Source organism: Chenopodium album, chromosome 4 (genome assembly GCF_948465745.1).
Source record: "Chenopodium album chromosome 4, dcCheAlbu1.1, whole genome shotgun sequence".
Lineage (NCBI taxonomy): Eukaryota > Viridiplantae > Streptophyta > Magnoliopsida > Caryophyllales > Amaranthaceae > Chenopodium > Chenopodium album.
In genome coordinates, this window is record NC_137837.1 from 1,055,581 (window position 1) to 1,074,985 (window position 19,405).

The following is a 19,405-nucleotide window of genomic DNA, read 5'->3' on the forward strand; positions in this document are numbered from 1 at the left end:
CTACATTGTTTCTCTAGTTTTTGCAAGTTACCTTTTCTTGTTTTCAGTATCATATTTTTGGGCTGCATATTTCTTTATGTAGAAATATTATCTTTCAATTTGCAAAGTTACACTTACAGCTCAGGAAAAAAGTTTGAATGATACCAGTTATGTATTATATTAAATGCAATGCGTTGGATAGCTAACTGATTTCTATTTTATATGACAGATGATACTACAGGACAAAGTCGGCTAACCATCAGTGAGGAATCTCTCCCCACATTCTCGGAATAGTATAATAATCACTACATGCCTAATTTCTACACATAATGATATGTGTACACGTGGATTGTTGCCTATACAATTGCTTTTGGCATCAAATGGATCTAGATCTTACCTAGGAGACAATAGTGGTACTTTTTTTTTACCTTCCTTCCATACCCTGATTATGTAAAGCATACTCTATTGTCCATCTTTTCTCTCTTTTCCTAACTTTAATTTGTGATCTTGTATTTCAGTGAAAAAAGAGGAGAATCAGCCCACCATGGGTTTCTGTTGTCTTTCCACCGCAGCTTCTGTACTGTTAGAGCAGTCTTTTCGTAGTTCGTTGGCTGGCATCAACTATCTTGAGCAGGTACACTTTGCTCGATTATCAGCGAGGTTCTGGGGATTAATTCATCAAAAAATGAAAACCTATGAGACAGGACAAAGTCATATAATAAACGAACTCAATGTTAGGGGATTAACAGGGAGTAAATGTCCTTAGTACCCTTACGGGCCTTAACGAAATGTTGATAGGGTCTATACACTATAAACATCATGCTCCATGTTACTTGCATAGGGAGTAATTGTTGGGAAATTAAAAAGACATAAATTAAATGCATTTTGGCCAACTTTTTTTTAACTTTAAATCGTACAAAAGAACTTTTAAGAGACATTTAGAAATTGCTTTTGAAGGAAAGGTGGATCTTGTGAGGTTTGTTTTGTGGGAAGATGAAAATATAGATAAGAAAAGTGCTCACATATTAAGAGGGGACCATAATTTGTAGCTTTTTAATTTGGCAAGATCGAAAATTTTCCTCCCTAATTTTTGCTAAATAAAGCAATTTTACATTCGTATTCTAGAATTCATTTACAAGTCTGAAATTGATCATTACCTCAACATGCTTCTGAAGGTCTTTGATATAATCAACAGCCAAATCTAGCATGTCTGCTGTGTTTGTTTGCTGCATGGAAACAGTATTTTGATTGTGTTGAGTCAAAAATACAATCAACTAGCACTGTCTCTTCAGAGGGAGTGTAATTTACACTAATATATTTTAACATAGGGACTAACCTTATCCATGTTGGGAACTAGATCTTGAAGCTTCCTCATCCTTTCACTAATCCTAGTTCTTCTTACCTATAGATTAGTATCAAAACCATTGTATGTAATCTTGAATGATATGTCTAAAACTATAATCAAATAGGAGTATTAATAAAACATTAATCCAATTTTGAAAGTAAAATCAGTTCTCACCCTCTCAGCAATGCTTCTTGGGTGAGTGGCGCATCCTCTCTTAGCCCTGATTCTGAGAGGTGTTGAGTCTTGGAACTGCAGGAATTTCTCCATATTTGACAGTTCTGGTAATGTCTTTGGTAGACTCAGATGATGAGTCAATGGCGGAGGTCTGTTTTTAATTTCTCCACTCTGAGAAATAACCCAATTCATAATATATTAACTATAATAAAACCTCTTATTAAAGAGGTAAAATCATAGGAGAGAAGATTTTATACCTGATTTTCTGATGCATTTAGCTCAGGAAATACCTTTATGTCCTCATCTGCAACTCTATCTAAGCCTGAGAAATTTTCTGACAAAATTGAGTCATCCCATGAATTCATGGGGAAGTCATAGTTGCTGTCATCGTTGGGGTTGTTGCTTGAATTGCTGAATTTTGTTTCATCTAGGCTATTCATCCTTAATCTTTTTGCCCCAACATCTGAGTTTTGATTCACCAGTTCCGAAGTTGAAGAGGGTTGTCCCGATGAATAATTTACTTGAACATTACTACCTCCATAACTCCCCATTCCTCCCATCATGCCATAACCTGTCATATGCTATCTACTTTAATACGAAAGCTGAGAAAAGCAAAGCTTGAAAATATACTGAATTTCAGATCTGTGTGAAAGGCGGTCAAGTTTATGGTGGTGTTTTTTTTTATTTTTATTTTTTATTTTTTTTTTTATAGCTAAACCAATAACCAAGAGGGAACAGAAGAGTACCAGTAGTATCAATGTTTAGGTTGGCGAAAAATCCAGCCGGGGAGCTGCTATGCCTTGTTAGGCCGGAATTACTATTGTTGATGCCCCCACCAAATCCAGTCTTCATATGGGGTATGGAATCTATCCCCATTGAACTAGCAGCTGCTGCCCTAAATGTGTTTTGCATTGCTGAACTGACTGCTGTATTGTGGTGATTTGACAAAGGTGGTTTTGATTGGCTATGATACATCATCTGAGATTGATTGTTGTAATTACCCTGCTGGTGCTGGTGCTGCGGCTGCTGCTGCTGCTGGTGCTGGTGCTGCGGCTGCTGCTGCAACTGTTGTTGAATATCCGTTTCTTGCTTAACCCTCACTGTAAACTCAGGTTGCACAGCCACGTTTTCAGGTATGTTGCTTAGTTTATGTGATGAGTTATCTTCTTCATCGATGCTGTTCATGAACCTGGCAAAGATGCTTTCTGTTTCAGGACTTAGTGGTCTAGCAGCCGGAAAGTCCCGCCTCTCTCCTCCTGCTGTGCCACTAACACCACCTGTGGCAGTGGCAGTGGCAGTATCAGCAGCAGCATCAAGAAAACTTGCAAAGTATGAGCTCGGCGCTGACCGGAAGCGAGTGAGACCGTTGGTTTGTTGCTTTTGCTGGTGAAACTGTCTTGGGAAATCTTGGAAATGATGTTGGTATTGCTGCTGCTCTGAATCCATCTCTCTCTCTCTCTCTCTCTCTCCCTTTATTCAGACAGCTCAGTTATTTTTAATCTTCCCTTGTTTTAGATACCCTCCTTAGTAAAAAAATATAAATGCAAAAAACACAGGAAAACAGGGTAAAATAGAACCCAATTCGACCTGATCACATAGTCATACCATATCTATACCTACGGACTTGTGGCTGAAAACAAAACACTTTGGGCAAGGAATTTTACATGTGAACCCAATGAAAAGCTAGTGAATAACAAGCAGAAAACACCAACCCACCTTTTCTTTCCACCTCTCTTTTCTCTCTGAGCTGCAAATCTGTTTTTCTGCAGTAATCTATTACTCTGTCTTTCTCTACCTTTCTTTAGCTCTTTTGCTACTACTGAAGATTATGATTACTATTATGAAGGGGAGGGTAGATGCTGGTGTAAATGATCAAGACAGAGAAAATAGTTGACATAAACCAATTTTTTTTTGTTTTGTCTATAAGGAGTAGCATTTGCTTTTAGATTTGGGTGTTCTAGCAGTTTTCCATTAATAGTCAACTGACCAAAACACCCTCAATCCACTTCCACAATTACAGAGGTTCCCTTCTAAATTATAAATTATTGGTTATTTTATGACGTGGGAAGTTGTTATTGTTGGATTATTTTATTGCGTCATCATGATGCGAGCATCCGAAAAAGGATGAACTGATGAGGGCAAGATAGTAACTAAGCAATCTATTAGTTTAATTTTGATGAACTGTCCATGTGTCTTTACTTGGTTTTCCTTAAAAATAATTTATATGGATAGGATTTGGAAAAGGAACACATCCTTTAGCAAGAAGTAATTAAACTAGATGAAGGAAGGTTGAGGCTATATATTATGTGTGAATTGACTATTATATCCTTTGTTGGACCACATGTATTGGTTTGGTTAATTTGATGCTTTTAGGCAGTACTCTATATGTATTTATTTTTGGTGTGTGTTTATGCCCCACATTGATTGATGAAAGGCGTTTCTTAATTGTGACTTGTGAGGTTGGGGAGGAGAAGGGGAGGGGGTGAGGAGGTGACTCATCATTAAAGTGACATTTATACTTTAAAAAACTTGTTTTAAAAAAGTGGTAAAAGAAAATTAATCTATTCATTATCTTTGTTTGAAGTCCAATTTTCCCCATCTCATAGCTTTTCTTTGCGTTTAAGCTCTAATGCTGTATTATATGCAATTTTGTTGGGAAAAGCCTGAGACTGTAGTTTCCCTTTTTGTTGGAGAACAGTCATGTTCAATTGACACAGCAAACGATATTGAGATCTTTGGCAGATTCCTTTGCTGTCTTATCAATTATTTGACGACTTGATAGACTACACGAATTATTTAAATACTCCTTCCGTTCATTTTTGTTTTTTGTTTGAAACATGCGTAGTCTAGCTCCCATGCACACCTTTGATCATGGACTCTTTTAATTATATGGACGAGTAAAATTAATGAAGAATTTAATGTTTATATTACACATTTAAACAAATTTAACATTTAATGAGCTAAGAAAGTTGGTTTTTTTTTTTTTATTTTTTATTTTTTTTTTTTATATGTTTTGCAGATTTTTGTGAACTTCATGGATGTTGCTATGTGGATATAAGCTTCCCTTTTCAGGATAAAATATCTGAGGGGTGATTTGTGGTAAGCTGACAAGCAGCGTAGTCAAGAAGTTGACAAAAGTTCTGCTTGGTAAAGGCACTGCACCTTAACTGTGAGTATATTCAATCATTATTAGTACTGTATATTGTATGAACCTTGAATCCAGTCTATGTGGTTCATCTGATGTGCACTACTTCTACATATAGAATTATAGATCAAACGTGTATAAGTTAATTAATAAAATGAATGTTATATGCCTAATATAGTTACATAGTAATGTTGGCCTCAACAAAACAATGAAACATAATAAAGAAAAAGTATGTTTGCTTGTGCTTATCATGTCCAGCTTGAGTTGGCTGAGAATTTGAATCTACTAAGTGTTGAATTGGCAAGAAAAGTTGACCTTTATGAAGGGTAATGGTAAAGGTACCTTGTTAATTTTTGTGTAGTACTTCATATATCAATGGTCAGAACACTAGTCTCTCCATCCCTTAATTAGATGCATACTTTTCTTTTTGGGGGTTTCAAATTTAGATACCTATTTCTATATTAAGAATGTGCTTTTTGACAATATACCCTCTTTTTGATGAGTTGTCATTAATTTTTTTTATTTATTTTGTACTTTTGACACCATTTTCCAACACTTTCTCTCTCTATCTCTTTAATAACTACCAAATATCTTTTTTCCTCTCTATCCCTCTCTAACCCAATATGCACTTTGTACTTTCCAATCACGGGTTTTAAGGAATCTCTTAAAATCTTAATTCCCGTGTAATTTTAGAATAGACATCTAATTAAGGGAAGAAGGGAGTACTAGTTTCTTATAGTTGAACAAATAGTAATGAACCCTAACATTAGATGTAAGAGCTAGGCCTTTCGTTCCATATCATAAGAAAGGTATACGTGGTAAATATTTATACGTATTATAAAAAAATAAAATAGAAAAAAAACTGTTTAAAACATCTTTTTTGTTTGCCTATAATTTGTTACCATGGACATTCTTTTTCTCTAAAGTTACCATTTAAATTTTACTCACTTGCTTTTTTGGTCTTACCTTAATTTCATCTTTGTTATTTCAATTTTATTTCTGTACGTTTAATTGTGTTTCATTTTATATGGAACAAAGGGGATGTATAGTGGATTTTGATTCTTCTTTTCTTTGTTTGTTTTGGTGTATATCAATGGTCTAAACACTACACATAGTTATATCTATTCAAACAATTAATAGAAACCTAAAAAGTTTGAGTTTTTCTACGTTGAATTGTGTTTTTATTAAATGTGGGGTATATTCTCTAAGAGTGCAAACTTAATTTAAATAGTTAGGCTAATATTATAATCATAGTATTATAAATAGAAATGTGAATTCGTGTGGCTTATAAGTAATTGGCAAGTAATACGTTTTTGTTTTTATTGGAATTGTTATACTTTTGTTTTCAAGGGGATTGTAAATAAAGATTTTATCAAAGTCTCAATTGATTTCTGGTAACATTAACCTCTTCAAGGCATTAAGAATTGTGAAAACTCCCTTTAATGTATGTCTAATTTATATTATTTTCAAACGTTTTTTTAAAACATTCTCTAGAAGCAATGGATTTTTTTAGTCTTATATAGTTGGGAAATCATCTTCTTATTCAACTGTAATTGTAATTAACTTTTTCCTAAGATTTTAATGCTGAAACCTGCTATTGTCTAGGGTTCCACCTATTTTTCTTGCTGTTGTCCAGTTCAGTTTTTCTTTGACGAGGATTATGTAGGAGATTGGTCAAGTAAGATGAGAAAGGCTACTTTTGTTTTATAATTGGAGTCCATGTTAATAAATTGAAAAATAGTCTGAAACTTAATACTCTTTTTATCTCAAAATGATCAAGTTCACACTAGCTTTTTCAAGGTTGAAATTCATCAACTTTGACTGTATATTTCAAGTGAATTATATGTTTATACGAAGCAAAACATCTAATGAGGTCTTATTTGATTAATTTTAAGTTGTTTTACATGTTAATTTGCATGATGCTTAACTAAAGATGTGGCGTCTCGGAAACCAAGGAAAGCATGTGTATTTTTTGATGGACGGAGAGAGCACTTAATATGCTTGAATCAGATTAAACACGAGCAAATGATTAGAAGAAATCACCAAGTCTGTACACCCAAAATCCCAAAGGGTACCGTCCCTCACAAATCAAGCACAATTTTTGTAATGTCTTTTAAACATTGTGAAGGTAGCCAATTGATTAGGAGGATGAATTATTAGATAATAGATATCTAATGTTTAATAAGATGTTTGACTATCTGTTTGTCTTGACCTTTAGAGGTACCAAGATATTAAAGAAGGTTTAATAAAATTAATTCCTCAGAGAGATTATCTTACTGCTTACATGTTGTGTATTCTAATCTTCATATATTGGAGAAACAAAGGAAGTATTTCATTTTAGTGCGTTAGAAGTTAAAATCATCTGAACAGGTCAAGCATGATGCATCATAGTAAAAATAATAGTCTTGTTAACTTTGCTTTAATGGCATTGTAAGTAAAAATCTTAAAAGTGCTGACTCACGTGCTAGCTTAGCCTCTTCAATCTTCATTAGCGTGTTCTTCTGATTGTCTGTGTTGGTCTAGGATTAATTTATAACTAGATTAGTTTCTGATTCCTTTGAATATGGTTAAAATAAAGTTAAATGGTTAATCAATCAGATTCAGAACTTTAATACTATACTTAGTCAATCATAATAGTCTGTTAATGGCGTAGGGTTGTGCACATAATTTAATTAATTATGTCTTTAAGCGACAAATCAAAGTTATTGACAGGGCATTAAACACGGATTTGACCACTAATAGCATTTAGCAGCTGTAATTAATTTAGCTTATGTTTCTGTTTGGATGTACACCTTCTGTTTATAGATGTATACATATCTATACTGTTTTTTATTATAGAAATGTGGAGTAGCTGATTGCTGGTGATTTTGTTGCTCCAATGATAAATTTTTTTCTTTTTTTTTAAAGTTCCGATTATTATATTCATCATATCACTCCGACGTGTCTAGTAAATAACTAAATATACTTTTGTACGAAGTATTATAATACTCTGTATTATTTTATATTTGCTTATGTAGGTGATTATTGAATCAAAGTATTATAATATCTGATTTATTTTTTTTCTTTGTTCTTGTCCCATCTAGGATGACCTTTTTGTTTGATAGGTGCCGAGGGTTGAAATAATTGTTTCTGGATTTATTACATTCACATTTATGCAACTATGCAAGGTAAGGTCAATTTAAACCATAAGATTTGGATTTATACTTATGTGAGCATTTCAAAGCAAGATGAAGTGTAGGATGGAACTACTGCTACTCCTTTTCCTTGCAATAATGGACTTCTCTCAAAATAGAATAAAATTGGGTAACCGCCTAATTGATAGGGGAGGGAGCATTGGTCCAAGACGATGCAATATCTATTCTAGGATGGGAGGGACTATTCAGTAGGCGTATACCATATCCATTAGAAATTTATCTAGCTTCAAACATTTCACTTGGGAGTTACCGTGTTAGTGCTAGTGATCAAGTGTTTTATCGATTGTACTTTTATCAAGTGTTTTATCGATTGTACTATAATTCTTAAAACTTTAGGACTTATTATGAAGTAGCACCTGCTTTCAATGTAAAATCTAAGGTGAGGAATTAGCCCCCTATGTGATGGGGGTTCGATTTCTCATAGCCCCTCCTTTCCCGTAGTTAAGTAAAATATAAGGTATAGCTTGGTGAAAAGCAACTTCGTGTGACTGAAGGAAAAACAGGAGTATATCTATTGTAAACCCATTAGTAGAATCCTCTACTGCTTTTAATCAAGACTATTCGAAGTTGGACCATCTTTTTTGCCCCTTAGGCCTCACTTGTTTTGATGGAAAACATTTTTCATAAATATAATTTTCTTATTTTTCATTATTTGGTTAGTAATAGGTGAAAAATAATAGTTCTCTGATGGATGAAAGGTATGCCACATTTTTCTTCATACTCCTATTATCAATTTTCTTACCTCTAATCTATCTTCTTATATCTAGTCCTTTATATTTTGTCCTCTATAATACTCCATATTTTCTTCTATAAAAACAAATAAAAGAAATTATTTTTATATATGCCCGTGTATTCTTTTAAAAATTTCTATGAAAAATTATTTTCGCAAAAAACGTTTTCTTTCAAAACAAACGGTGCCTTTATTTTTGACTAAATTGCAAGCAAAACTTGTTGGATTTTTATTTGATCCCAACCACGGTTCAGCTCTTCTTTGAGGGTGAAATATTCCTGATGTTGTAAACAAACAAATCTTACACGAAACAATCCAACAATAATAATTTTTCGAAAGCTAATTTTTCAACCATATTTTCGTCAGCAAAGAAATTATTTAAATTATCTTGTGAAAGCGAAAGTAATTGCTCTCCAATAATTATACTTTGCACTTAGGTTTTCTGAGAAATTAAGGGAGTTTAAAACTTTAAATTACGTAGTATTTCTGGTCATCTACCATTACATTGTCCACCTTTTGTCCTAATCAAGACCGTTGGCCTTTTGTGGTTTATGGCTTCCCACGCCACTAAAATTGTACTCGCAACGTACATTATTTTGCTGTTAGGGATAATATTATTATTTGATAGTGGTACCTCATAAAAAGTACCTTTCAGAATGAATTATAGTACAACTCTTGCACAAAGTTATTGATGATATTTCCTTTCATTTCACAAAGAAAGAAATTCCGTTCTTAGATAGGCCGATGCATGATTATATTGTGTACATGTTTATAAGAAGTGGTTCTATTTAGGAGGTCGTTTTTGTGTTTCACGTGCTACTGTATCAACGTGTCGTGCCCTATTTCTCAGGTCAACTGAAAGTTAGTTAGATTAAAGCATAAACCCTGCCAAAGCCCTCTTTATTATGGGTCACCAGGTTAACTTCCTGTTGGCCTAGCTTAATCTATGTAAATTGGCAAATTCAATTAGTTAGGTCACAAGCTTAACGCTAATTAAGGTGGTGTGTGGAGTAGGTTGGTTTCTTGGTTATATGGAAATGTCATACAAAAAGGCCTTAGCAACTATAGGTCTATAGTGTTAAAGCATTATATGTACAAAATTTGAAATAAATCTAGTTTTTAGAATGCCTCGGCTTATGACATGGGTAACAAGTATGCCCTTATTCATGAAATCCGTAATTGATTATTTTTTCTATCTATTTCTTTTTCTCTTATATCAATTATCATAATTTGTTATTCTGAGAGGATATGTAGTACTTCCTATGACATTCTTTGCTGAATAATATTTTAGTGTATGCAACTACGAATGTATGGTTAAAGAATGTACTGTAGCCTGTATATTTCTTGGGCAAGCATCTGGGGTAGGTTCCAGTTCCTGCTGCTGTGTTATTCTTATTCTTATTATAAATGCAGAGTATATCATAATCAATCTTATGTAAGAAACTTTATATGGTAATCAAGTTGAGACAGAAAGCAAAACTTTATCAAACACAAACTAAACTTTTAGATTGGATCTTTCTAAATATGACACTTAGTATAATATAAAGGGACAAAATTACTATGCCTAAATTTCTAATCTATACTATCAATCTATCATCACTTCTCAAATTATTTTCTTTTGGATTAGAAAATCAAATTATCCTACTTTGGATCAGAAAATTTTATAACACGAGTGTAACTTTACTTTGCAAAGTCTAGTATGAGACTGTCTTATAGTAACATTCTTCTTATATTAAGAGCCATTTTATGTTTATTTCTGTAAGGGTATCGCTTTAACTTATTATGAGACCGTTACCTTCAAAACTAGCTCACATAAATGTGAAAGCTTATGTCTTTTCGAGTTCTGAAAGATCACTTAGTTAGTACTACTGAGTTTGATATCTTTAGTTGTGGGTTAGATTTACATAATCACTTTACATGATATATGATTGACTTATTTAAGTAAGTGATTTGTGGTCCCTTGATGGAATTCGGACCCAATTTCTTTTTACTTGCTTCTTTTAATTAGAGCGGTTGATTTAATGCTAATGATTCTTTGTTCTGTTGATTAGATCATGCCCCAAAGCAAAAGTGTTCGCCTACCTTTCACAAATACAGTGATAGGTAAGTCTATTTACTTCCTCTTTCTGAACCTCACTCTCTATATTTGGAACATGAAGTATATTAATTTATTTGCTCTTTCTGTCAATTCTTTCCACAAATTTGTAGAATTTTGATGTATTAGGGTTTATGCTCTGATACCATGTTAAGAATTGAGTTTTCTTTGGTTTGTATGGAGTATTGCACAATAACTTGGTGTTTATATATTCAACCTAGATGTATTAGGGTCTTAATTATTCAAAGCCCTTAGCTCAGTACGTAATAAGCCTACTAAATACAATTACAAAATAAGGGTTAACTTCTAGTTGTAATAACATAATAGATTAGCAAAATGTTCTTATTGAGGAGCGCAATTTTATTTTCTATAAGATGCCAATGCAACATTTGGAGAATTCCATAGACCAAGTTACAGATGTTTGTTGATTAATGTAGCATTATGAAAGCTAATCTTCTTAGCTCTATTTGGTATACACTTGCAAATACAATTGTTTAGAAAATACTACATCCATTACCTTCATATTGCAATAAGTGGGGAAGGCACGAAAATTTAGATGAGGGTAGAGATAGAGAAAAATTAATATAAAGACCCATGTAATGAAGAAAGAGATAGAGAGAAAACATGTGCATATATTGTAATGTTTGTGAAACTTCCTTGATTAAATGGTAATTGTTACCATGTTAGAGGAACGGTAGAAGTATCAAACGAAGTGGTTTCCTTATATTGTGAACTTATTTAATTATTAGCTAGGTAAATGAATATATTTGGAATAGGGGTGTATCAAAATGGTATACTTGTTAAGAGTTGTAAAAATACTTGTAACTATCAAGAAAAGGAAAAAAATACTAAAATAAGGGGTGTATGTGTATAGCTAGATTCATTCTACGTATTACAAGTAATTGATTATTACAGTGGGGTACAAAAAGATATTTTATGGGATATTTGGCATGATTTGAAGTGTTTGATTGCGAACCTGACTTATATGAGAGGACCATCATATTAATGCAAAAGATGTTAAACCACCGTCGAGGTCTGGTAAATCAGCACCGTACATGTATTATGCCATACGTGAAAGAGGATATTTCGTAATTTAGGAGATTTTACTTTTAAAAAGAGGGGCAAAAACATAAAAAAATCAACGTCCTACTTATTACTTGGTTATTGGGAGATACTTTAATCAAGATTGATCACTCTTTATTTTATTTTATTTTATTTTTTTATTTTTTTTTATTTTTTGGGTTAAGAAATCTTATCATTCTGGATTTCTGGAATATTAGGCAGTTGAGTTATACTTCCGATTTGCTGTTTCTTTGTCCTAAACCTGTGTGCCTGTAAAATGTACTCCGTAGAATTCAAAAGACAAAAAGCTATAGCCTTATTCCCAAAGATTTCAAAGATGTGAGGTCGGTTGCATGAACTATGAGTATATCTCTTCACAAAGATCTTCCTCCATTCACTTCATTCTATACCTCGTCCATTTTGTACCCTTTCTCATTCTCTTCATTATATGACTATACCTAGTCCATTTTGTACCTCCATGGTAAAGTAACAAAAGAATATATTTTTTTTGGATTTTATTTGTTTTGATAGGTTGAATGGACCTTATACACTATTAGGTTCTCCCCTCGTGCAAAGGGTCTCTTAGTGTCTTCTTGCTTACATTATACTTCCTTAGATTGCCTTTAAAAAGAAAGACGTAAGACAAAGTTGTATATTCCCAATGTAGCTTCCAAAACATAGACTTTGCATTGTTAGTACTCCGTACATAGGTGTAGTGTAAACATTTTGCTAACTTGTGTTTGTGTCTACCTATGAGAGGACTGAGGAGCTAGGAGTAGGAGTTGGACAATTAGATAGTGCTAGTCATTGGGCCTTGGAACTGTACAGTTACTCCAGCCCAGCCCATAAATTGTGTGGTCTTTGTATTGTATGGGCTCGTAGTAATTGATGGATTGTAATGTATATTTTCAAAATTGAAGTCCTGTAAATTTGGGCCTTAGAATCTGATAGACTCGCCAGCTTATGAAATTGTTAATTCTACAATATGGGCCTGGTAATGACATGAGATAGACTGCTTGAACCCACATAAAATTGAGGAAATTGGAGGAAAGCTATGTTGATGACTTGATTCACCCTTGTTTTCAGAGGAAAGTGATAGAGTATAAAACATATTCTTGAGCCTCAACCATAAGTTTAAGCTTTTAGTTGAGATGGTCCATTAACATGGTATCAGAGCCAGCGTGACACAAAGGTGACGGGTTCGAATCTCATCCGCCCCTCCTTCAAAGTGGAATTAATTCGCACCAGGTATGGGTGGGCCTGTGTTGCATCCACATTTCAAGCCCAAAGGGCCTTTCATGTGAGGGGGAGTGATAGAGTAGTTCACTTGGTAAGACATTAAGACTTGAGCACTAATGACGAACACATATCTAATTTATACTTCGTATGTATTTTGGTCTAAAATGAAGTGTCAAACATGCATCCTGAAGTAAATTGAAGAGACTGAAAACTAGGGAAAAAAACATACTATATGCAATATGCCTGTTAGATTTTCTTTTAGGATGGGTTGAGGTGATTTGAATTATTATTTATGTTACAAGAATAATAGTGATATGATAAAATATTATGTGTTCTTTGTTATACTACATATTATGGTAGATAATACGAGGCTTAATTGCTTTATTTGCTTGTAATTCACAATAACAAGATGAGGAAGTGAGGAACATTAATGTTTTTTTGCAACATATTAAAACCTCATATTTTATGCTTACTTTTTGCTAAGAGTATTATTCTTAGGTTTGTTTCAGCAAAATGACCTCTGTTTTTTTTTTTTTTTTTTCTTTTTTTTTTGGGGTGGGGGATGAAATAGATTTGTGTTAATTGCGACAGTATTTCTTCTCCCATAATTGAAACAATAGAATAGGGATTCCCATGTGAGGATTTTTATTTTCCCCTATTTTTGGACGATTAGGATTTCCATGTGAGTTGGCCATGTCTAGTTAATATTATGCTTGTTACTATTAGTAATATACCTTTCAAATAAGGTTCAACATCACATCTTGAGTGGATTTTCTATTCAATCTAAGTAGCAATTTGGGTCGGTGGAATTAGCAGACTTCAAGAAGGGATGTTCAACCTTATTCACACATTCCATGTTCTTCCCTAAACAGAAATACAAAATAACCATACAACAAACTACTAAAGATTTATTATTTGTACATGAGAAAATATATATTTAACCTTACCTAGTTTTCATATAACACATTAAAATATCAATGTCATGTATACTTTGGATCAAACTATGTGTACATCATAGCGTCTATGCTTACAAATTGTCTCGATCTTTTTACACCATATAAAATAGCTCAAGAACAGTAGGATTTACACGAGTCTCATTTTCAAAGTCCCTTTTGAAAATTGTGTTCAAACCAAGATCTGCTTTATTATCTAAATTATTCATATGCTTGATATCCCAATGACATGAACATATGATTGCATGAATGATTGTCTCACAACCATAGATTATGGCCTTATGGGGCCATATGTATCTTTTTTATACAGTGAAATGACTCGACAGATCACATTTTTGTATGTGAAAAAAATAGGGATTTGTTTTTAACTATTAGATGTGGAGGATTCGCAATTAATGGTAAAGGGACTACTCTCATAACAGTTACTATACTGTTATTAAGGAGAATTAAGAATTATACATTTCATCTTACAACATGAAGATAAATGCAGTAGGCCCTTGTATTTTGGTGTTAGATTAGAATTCATGTGATTCTTTATTGCCCTTTGTTCTTCGTAATTGTTCATTTAGTTTCCCAATTTTAGGCTAATACCATTGAAAATAACATGGCCATGTTCTTGTATACTTGAGAAGTTGCATCTACTGATAAGTTTTCTTGAGAGATCACAATTACTAGTGTGAGATCAAGCCTTTTTTGTTTTTCAGGGAAAAATCAGGATTATTGTTATTTAATTTGAGTTCAAGGTGTTGTGATTCTTGTGAAGCCTATGTTATGTCAAGGGAGTTTTTAAATATCTTGCCAAAGAATGAGTTATGGTATTCCTAGCCCTACAACCATGATTACTTGGAAAGGAATTGAAAGTAAAGCTTGGTACACAAGCATGTTTGAGCATTTATTCCAAAGAAATTCTTCCTACTATCTTGTTTGCCACATTAATGGCATCACATTCCAATTCAACATCCACAAAAAAACTCAAGCTAAGGTTGTGAGCCACCATTAAGCCAAAGTGAAATGACATGGTTTCGGCCGCCTAGCCGGGGATAGAGCTATGTATTAGGTTTAGGTAGGTTGAGACCCTGTGGCATCCTAAATCTTTAGTATAAAAATAGATTGAAGCCCATATTAGTCACATGGAAGACCTTGTCTCAATGCATAATAGAGAAGATCCTGGATTGAATCTCTCTATCAATTATTTGCCATAACATTTTGTTTCCTCTGTAACAGACTAACAGTATACTAAAACTAATATCTATATATTCATATTATAGGCAAGAAATAATAAAAAATATATATATATATGTATACATTTACTAAAGAAAATAATTGTAACCATCATACAGGTACAATATTGGCCCCTGGCTTCTGCTAAATCAGCTCGAAATCAAGCTTATTGAACTATACTGGAGATTAATGTTCACTTAATGTTTATCAGAGTTCTTCTATACATGTTTACTGGAATGTTTCCTGTTGATTGTCTTACATGTTTGTTATACTGTACCATTTAATACACAACTGTACTTCATTTAATGATCAGTCAATAAATAATCTTTAATATAGCTGTTTGATGGGCTGTACTAGGCTACTAGCTATTACTCTATTAGCTCAGTTGAGTGAGCATTGTAATTTTTACTCTTTTATGAAACATGAAGTATGATACCCTTAATGGTCATACGACTCATAACACGTTATCGAGGTTGTAAGATTCAAACCTTACTAACAGTACAAGTAGTTATTTCTATCAAGATAAATTTGAATAGAGCTTGATTTTGCACATTAGTGAAATTAAATTCTTCTACTACCTCTGTTACATATTATTTGTAACGATTAGATATTTTTCCTCTCTACTTTATATCAAATCGTTGCAAATAATATGTAACGAAGGTAGTATTTGACTAAAAACATTTGTTTGATTAGATTGGAACAAAGATTTGTATTCACTGAATTTACTTGTAAAATATAATATCATGACTTAGAATTTATCATTAAAAAAAGAAAATTTTATTTTCTTAAAAATCCTACAGAAATTAAGGGCAGCCCTAATATTCTGCAAGACATCAGGACCCAAACCACTGAAACTCTGGACCTAACATTAAACACCTTTCACAGTTTCACATGGGTTTTGGCCTCACCACCTTCTACCTCATTTCCTCTTTTCTTTTAAATCAATTATATTTTCTCTCTTTTAATGAAAATCCCATTTATTATCTTTATTTTTATGATTTTATCCTTATCTCTTCCTCATAATTTCTAGATTAAAGGGCAAAACAGTCATTTCCTATAACCCTCCATCTTCCCCCATATATATATATGGAAACACTTCTGTTATGCATTTTTAGCTCACTTCACTAGTTCACTACTTCACTTCACTCAACTTCACATTTTCATACATAGTACAGTAGACTAGTAGAGTGAGAAACAAACATGAAAGCTTTGTTTTGTTATTGGGCAGTTATAATGACCGTTATTACGGTTATTAACGCTTGCCCGCCATCAGACCGGGCAGCACTTTTGTCTATTAAAGCTGCCCTTCATGAACCGTATTTGGGTATCTTCAATTCTTGGACCGGACCGGATTGCTGCCACGGTTGGTACGGGGTGAGTTGTGACCCGTATATTCATCGTGTTGCCGACATCAACTTACGTGGCGAATCCGAAGACCCGATTTTTGAGCGGGCTCATCGAACCGGGTTCATGACCGGGTCGATCTCCCCGGCTATTTGCAACCTAAACCGGCTTAGTAGCCTTACTATAGCTGATTGGAAAGGGATCTCGGGTGAGATCCCTAAGTGTATCACCTCGCTCCCTTATCTTCGGACCCTTGACCTAATTGGGAACCGGATCACGGGTCGGATTCCAAGTGATATAGGCCGGTTAAGGGAGCTTACGGTTCTTAATTTAGCCGATAATAGTCTTACAGGTTCGATTCCTCCATCGATCGTGAATTTGGGTCGGTTAATGCACTTGGACTTGAGAAACAATAAGTTAACGGGTGAATTACCAAGTGAAATGGGTAAACTTACGATGATGAGTCGGGCTTTGTTGAGTGGTAACATGCTTGGTGGGCCTGTTCCTGTTTCATTATCCAACATCTATCGCCTTTCGGATTTGGATCTTTCGCTTAACCGGTTATCGGGTCAAATACCCGATATGTTCGATAAGATGCCGGTTTTGGCAACATTGAACCTTGATGGTAATATGATATCAGGTCAGTTACCAAGGAGTTTGTTGAATTCGGGTGTGAGTATATGTAACTTGAGCCGGAACGCCTTAGAGGGTCGGATACCAGATGTTTTCGGGCCGAGGTCATATTTTATGGTTCTGGATTTGTCTCATAACCGGTTTAGTGGGCCAATACCCAAGTCCATTTCCTCAGCCTCATACATTGGGCATTTGGACTTGAGTCATAACCAACTTTGTGGGCCCATACCAGCAGGAGCTCCATATGATCACCTAGAAGCGTCGTCGTTTGTGTACAATACTTGTCTTTGCGGCAAACCACTTAGCAAAAGATGTTGAGAGTGAAAAATGTATCCAAGCTATTTAATACTCCTTTCGTCTCTAAAATAAAAGCCTCTTTCTCTTTATTATGTGAGTAATAAATACTAGAAAGGGGTTTTGTATTAAGGGACGGAAGAAGTACTTACTTATCTTGGTCTATAAATCCTCGAAAATATACTATAAGCATATATTTATTTGAATTTATTCGTGTTAACATCTCAAAATCTTATAGGTAGTTTGTTTTTTCTTGTTATAAATAATTGATAAATTGTGTGTAAGTGTGACAAGAGCAGTATAATTAGAAACTTTGTAGGAAACTACCTAGTAGATTTTGATGTATTAAGTATTACTAGTATACAAGATATTTTGTTTATCCAAAGTGTTTGAGGGACAACAATGTAATGAGAATGTTTATGAATGTAATGAATTGATGGCAATACGCCAATACTTGGTCAATATTGTTGCACATGCAAGTATGCAACTATGAATGCAAATGAAATGAATTGAATTGCTACCTTAGCTATATTAATTATTGACATAAAACATACCAAGTGAAATGCATATATATACTACATTACTACGTATTACTTTACTTTATGAATTCTTTCCTTTGAATATTCTATTATTTTACTTTATTATGAATCAATATAGCAAATACTTGGGATACCTAATCATATTGATAGTATAATTTTTCACTAATAACATACTCGAAATAAATATATCCAAACGGGATAATAATAGACTTTTTTTTTTAGGAACTAATAGACTTACTATTATTTTCATTGATGAAAAGAATATATCTTTAGTTTAGTTTATGATTGTTGCACCCATAGGCCCATAAATACTTATAATTCCAAATGGAAATACATTTGATTGAGTCTCGAATTCAAATTAATTCCCTTTTCCCCAAATTAATTGAACCACATACAACTGGGTTGTAAAGTGTTACTAACTTACTACTACTAGAAATGAACTTGCTCGCTTGTAAACATGTGACCATATTTTCAACAACACCACATTGTAAAGATGTACCTATTTTCGTTAAAAATTAGCCCTATTTGGCAATTTTATCATCAAACACTTGTCTAATACTTGTCTAAGATGAATAACTATAAGTACATAGCACCTATATGTTTGCTAACATATAGGATGACATTGTTGAAATTAAGTTAAAGTTTGTCACATGAAAGTGGGCCAATAAATTGTCAGGTGAAAGGGATTTTATGAGAAAATGTGATGGTAAAAAGTATCACTACGTACATAATAGTACATAAAAAGTAATATTAAGATAACTTATACTTTAATTGTACATTATACCTGCATAATAGTACACATAAATGTACCACTGTACCGTAGAAAAACATCAAATGAAAAAAAAAAAAAAAAAAAAAAACCAAAATGTCCTCCTATATACGTGCTTAATAAATACAAGTAGGTGTTATATGCCTATATGCACTCGTCTAAGATGTCTTGTGCCAACACTTCTTGTATGGGTGTGTGCTCATAAATTATTGGATGGATTGAATTGGATTATGCATTTTATTCCAAACTGGAATTTGTACTTTATTCAACTTAATAGCTATGGAATAATTGATTTACCATTTGATATATAATATGGGAGAATTCAAGTTAATCTCTGAGATTGACATGAAAAGTTAATCTCCTCTCACAATATATTGTTTTACTTTTATTTTTTAAATAATAAAAGTGAAATAATAAAGTGGCACGAAAACATATGCATAAAGTTGTGAGAGGAGATTAACTTGGAATAATGTTAATCTCGGAGATTAACTGATGGGCTCCCTCATATAATATTTTGATCTATTTATATATTTTAATGCTATATTATTAGGTTAAATGTTGTTATGTTAGTATTAATATGTACTATTTTTTGAGTATCAATCTTTATATAATACAAAGTATTTACATACTAATATACATTTTCATATATTTATAATCAAATGTGTGTTAGCATGTGTATGTGTATCTAG

At 33.3% G+C, this 19,405-nt stretch overlaps 2 protein-coding genes and 1 long non-coding RNA gene across 4 annotated transcripts; 2 read left to right on the top strand and 1 right to left on the bottom strand.

Annotated features, from left to right (window-relative positions):
* Positions 1–173: 173 nt before the first annotated feature.
* On the bottom strand, positions 174–3,456 carry LOC145628416 (transcription factor bHLH122-like). The gene is made up of 6 exons (XM_081680713.1): positions 2,245–3,456; positions 1,756–2,069; positions 1,499–1,669; positions 1,316–1,381; positions 1,137–1,205; positions 174–642 (listed from the first exon to the last, which is right to left on the bottom strand). Exons 1-6 carry the CDS (start codon positions 2,942–2,944, stop codon positions 601–603), a joined length of 1,362 nt encoding a protein of 453 aa, XP_081536839.1. The 5' UTR covers positions 2,945–3,456; the 3' UTR covers positions 174–600.
* On the top strand, positions 2,228–15,548 carry LOC145628417 (uncharacterized). Of its 2 annotated transcripts, none has more exons than XR_014111428.1 (7): positions 2,228–2,355; positions 2,449–2,631; positions 2,713–2,920; positions 4,518–4,667; positions 7,727–7,810; positions 10,619–10,670; positions 15,257–15,548. It is a non-coding gene; the product is annotated as an uncharacterized LOC145628417 (long non-coding RNA). The 2 variants fall into 2 exon arrangements; XR_014111429.1 differs by having other exon boundaries at positions 4,518–4,645.
* A 692-nt stretch (positions 15,549–16,240) lies between these two features.
* Positions 16,241–17,870, top strand: LOC145628418 (uncharacterized). The gene has a single exon (XM_081680714.1). The coding sequence runs from the start codon at positions 16,338–16,340 to the stop codon at positions 17,430–17,432; it is 1,095 nt and encodes a 364-aa protein (XP_081536840.1). The 5' UTR covers positions 16,241–16,337; the 3' UTR covers positions 17,433–17,870.
* The last annotated feature ends 1,535 nt before the right edge of the window (positions 17,871–19,405 follow it).

Bases quoted from the DNA above. Each gene is read 5' to 3' on its own strand.
- LOC145628416 (XM_081680713.1), bottom strand. From the start codon at position 2,944: ATGGATTCAGAGCAGCAGCAATACCAACATCATTTCCAAGATTTCCCA. The intron at 1,206-1,315 runs GTTAGTCCCTAT...GTTTCCATGCAG, and splicing joins TAGTTCCCAACATGGATAAG to CAAACAAACACAGCAGACAT. The intron at 643-1,136 runs GTAATGATCAAT...ATTAATCCCCAG, and splicing joins ACCTTCAGAAGCATGTTGAG to AACCTCGCTGATAATCGAGC.
- LOC145628418 (XM_081680714.1), top strand. From the start codon at position 16,338: ATGAAAGCTTTGTTTTGTTATTGGGCAGTTATAATGACCGTTATTACG.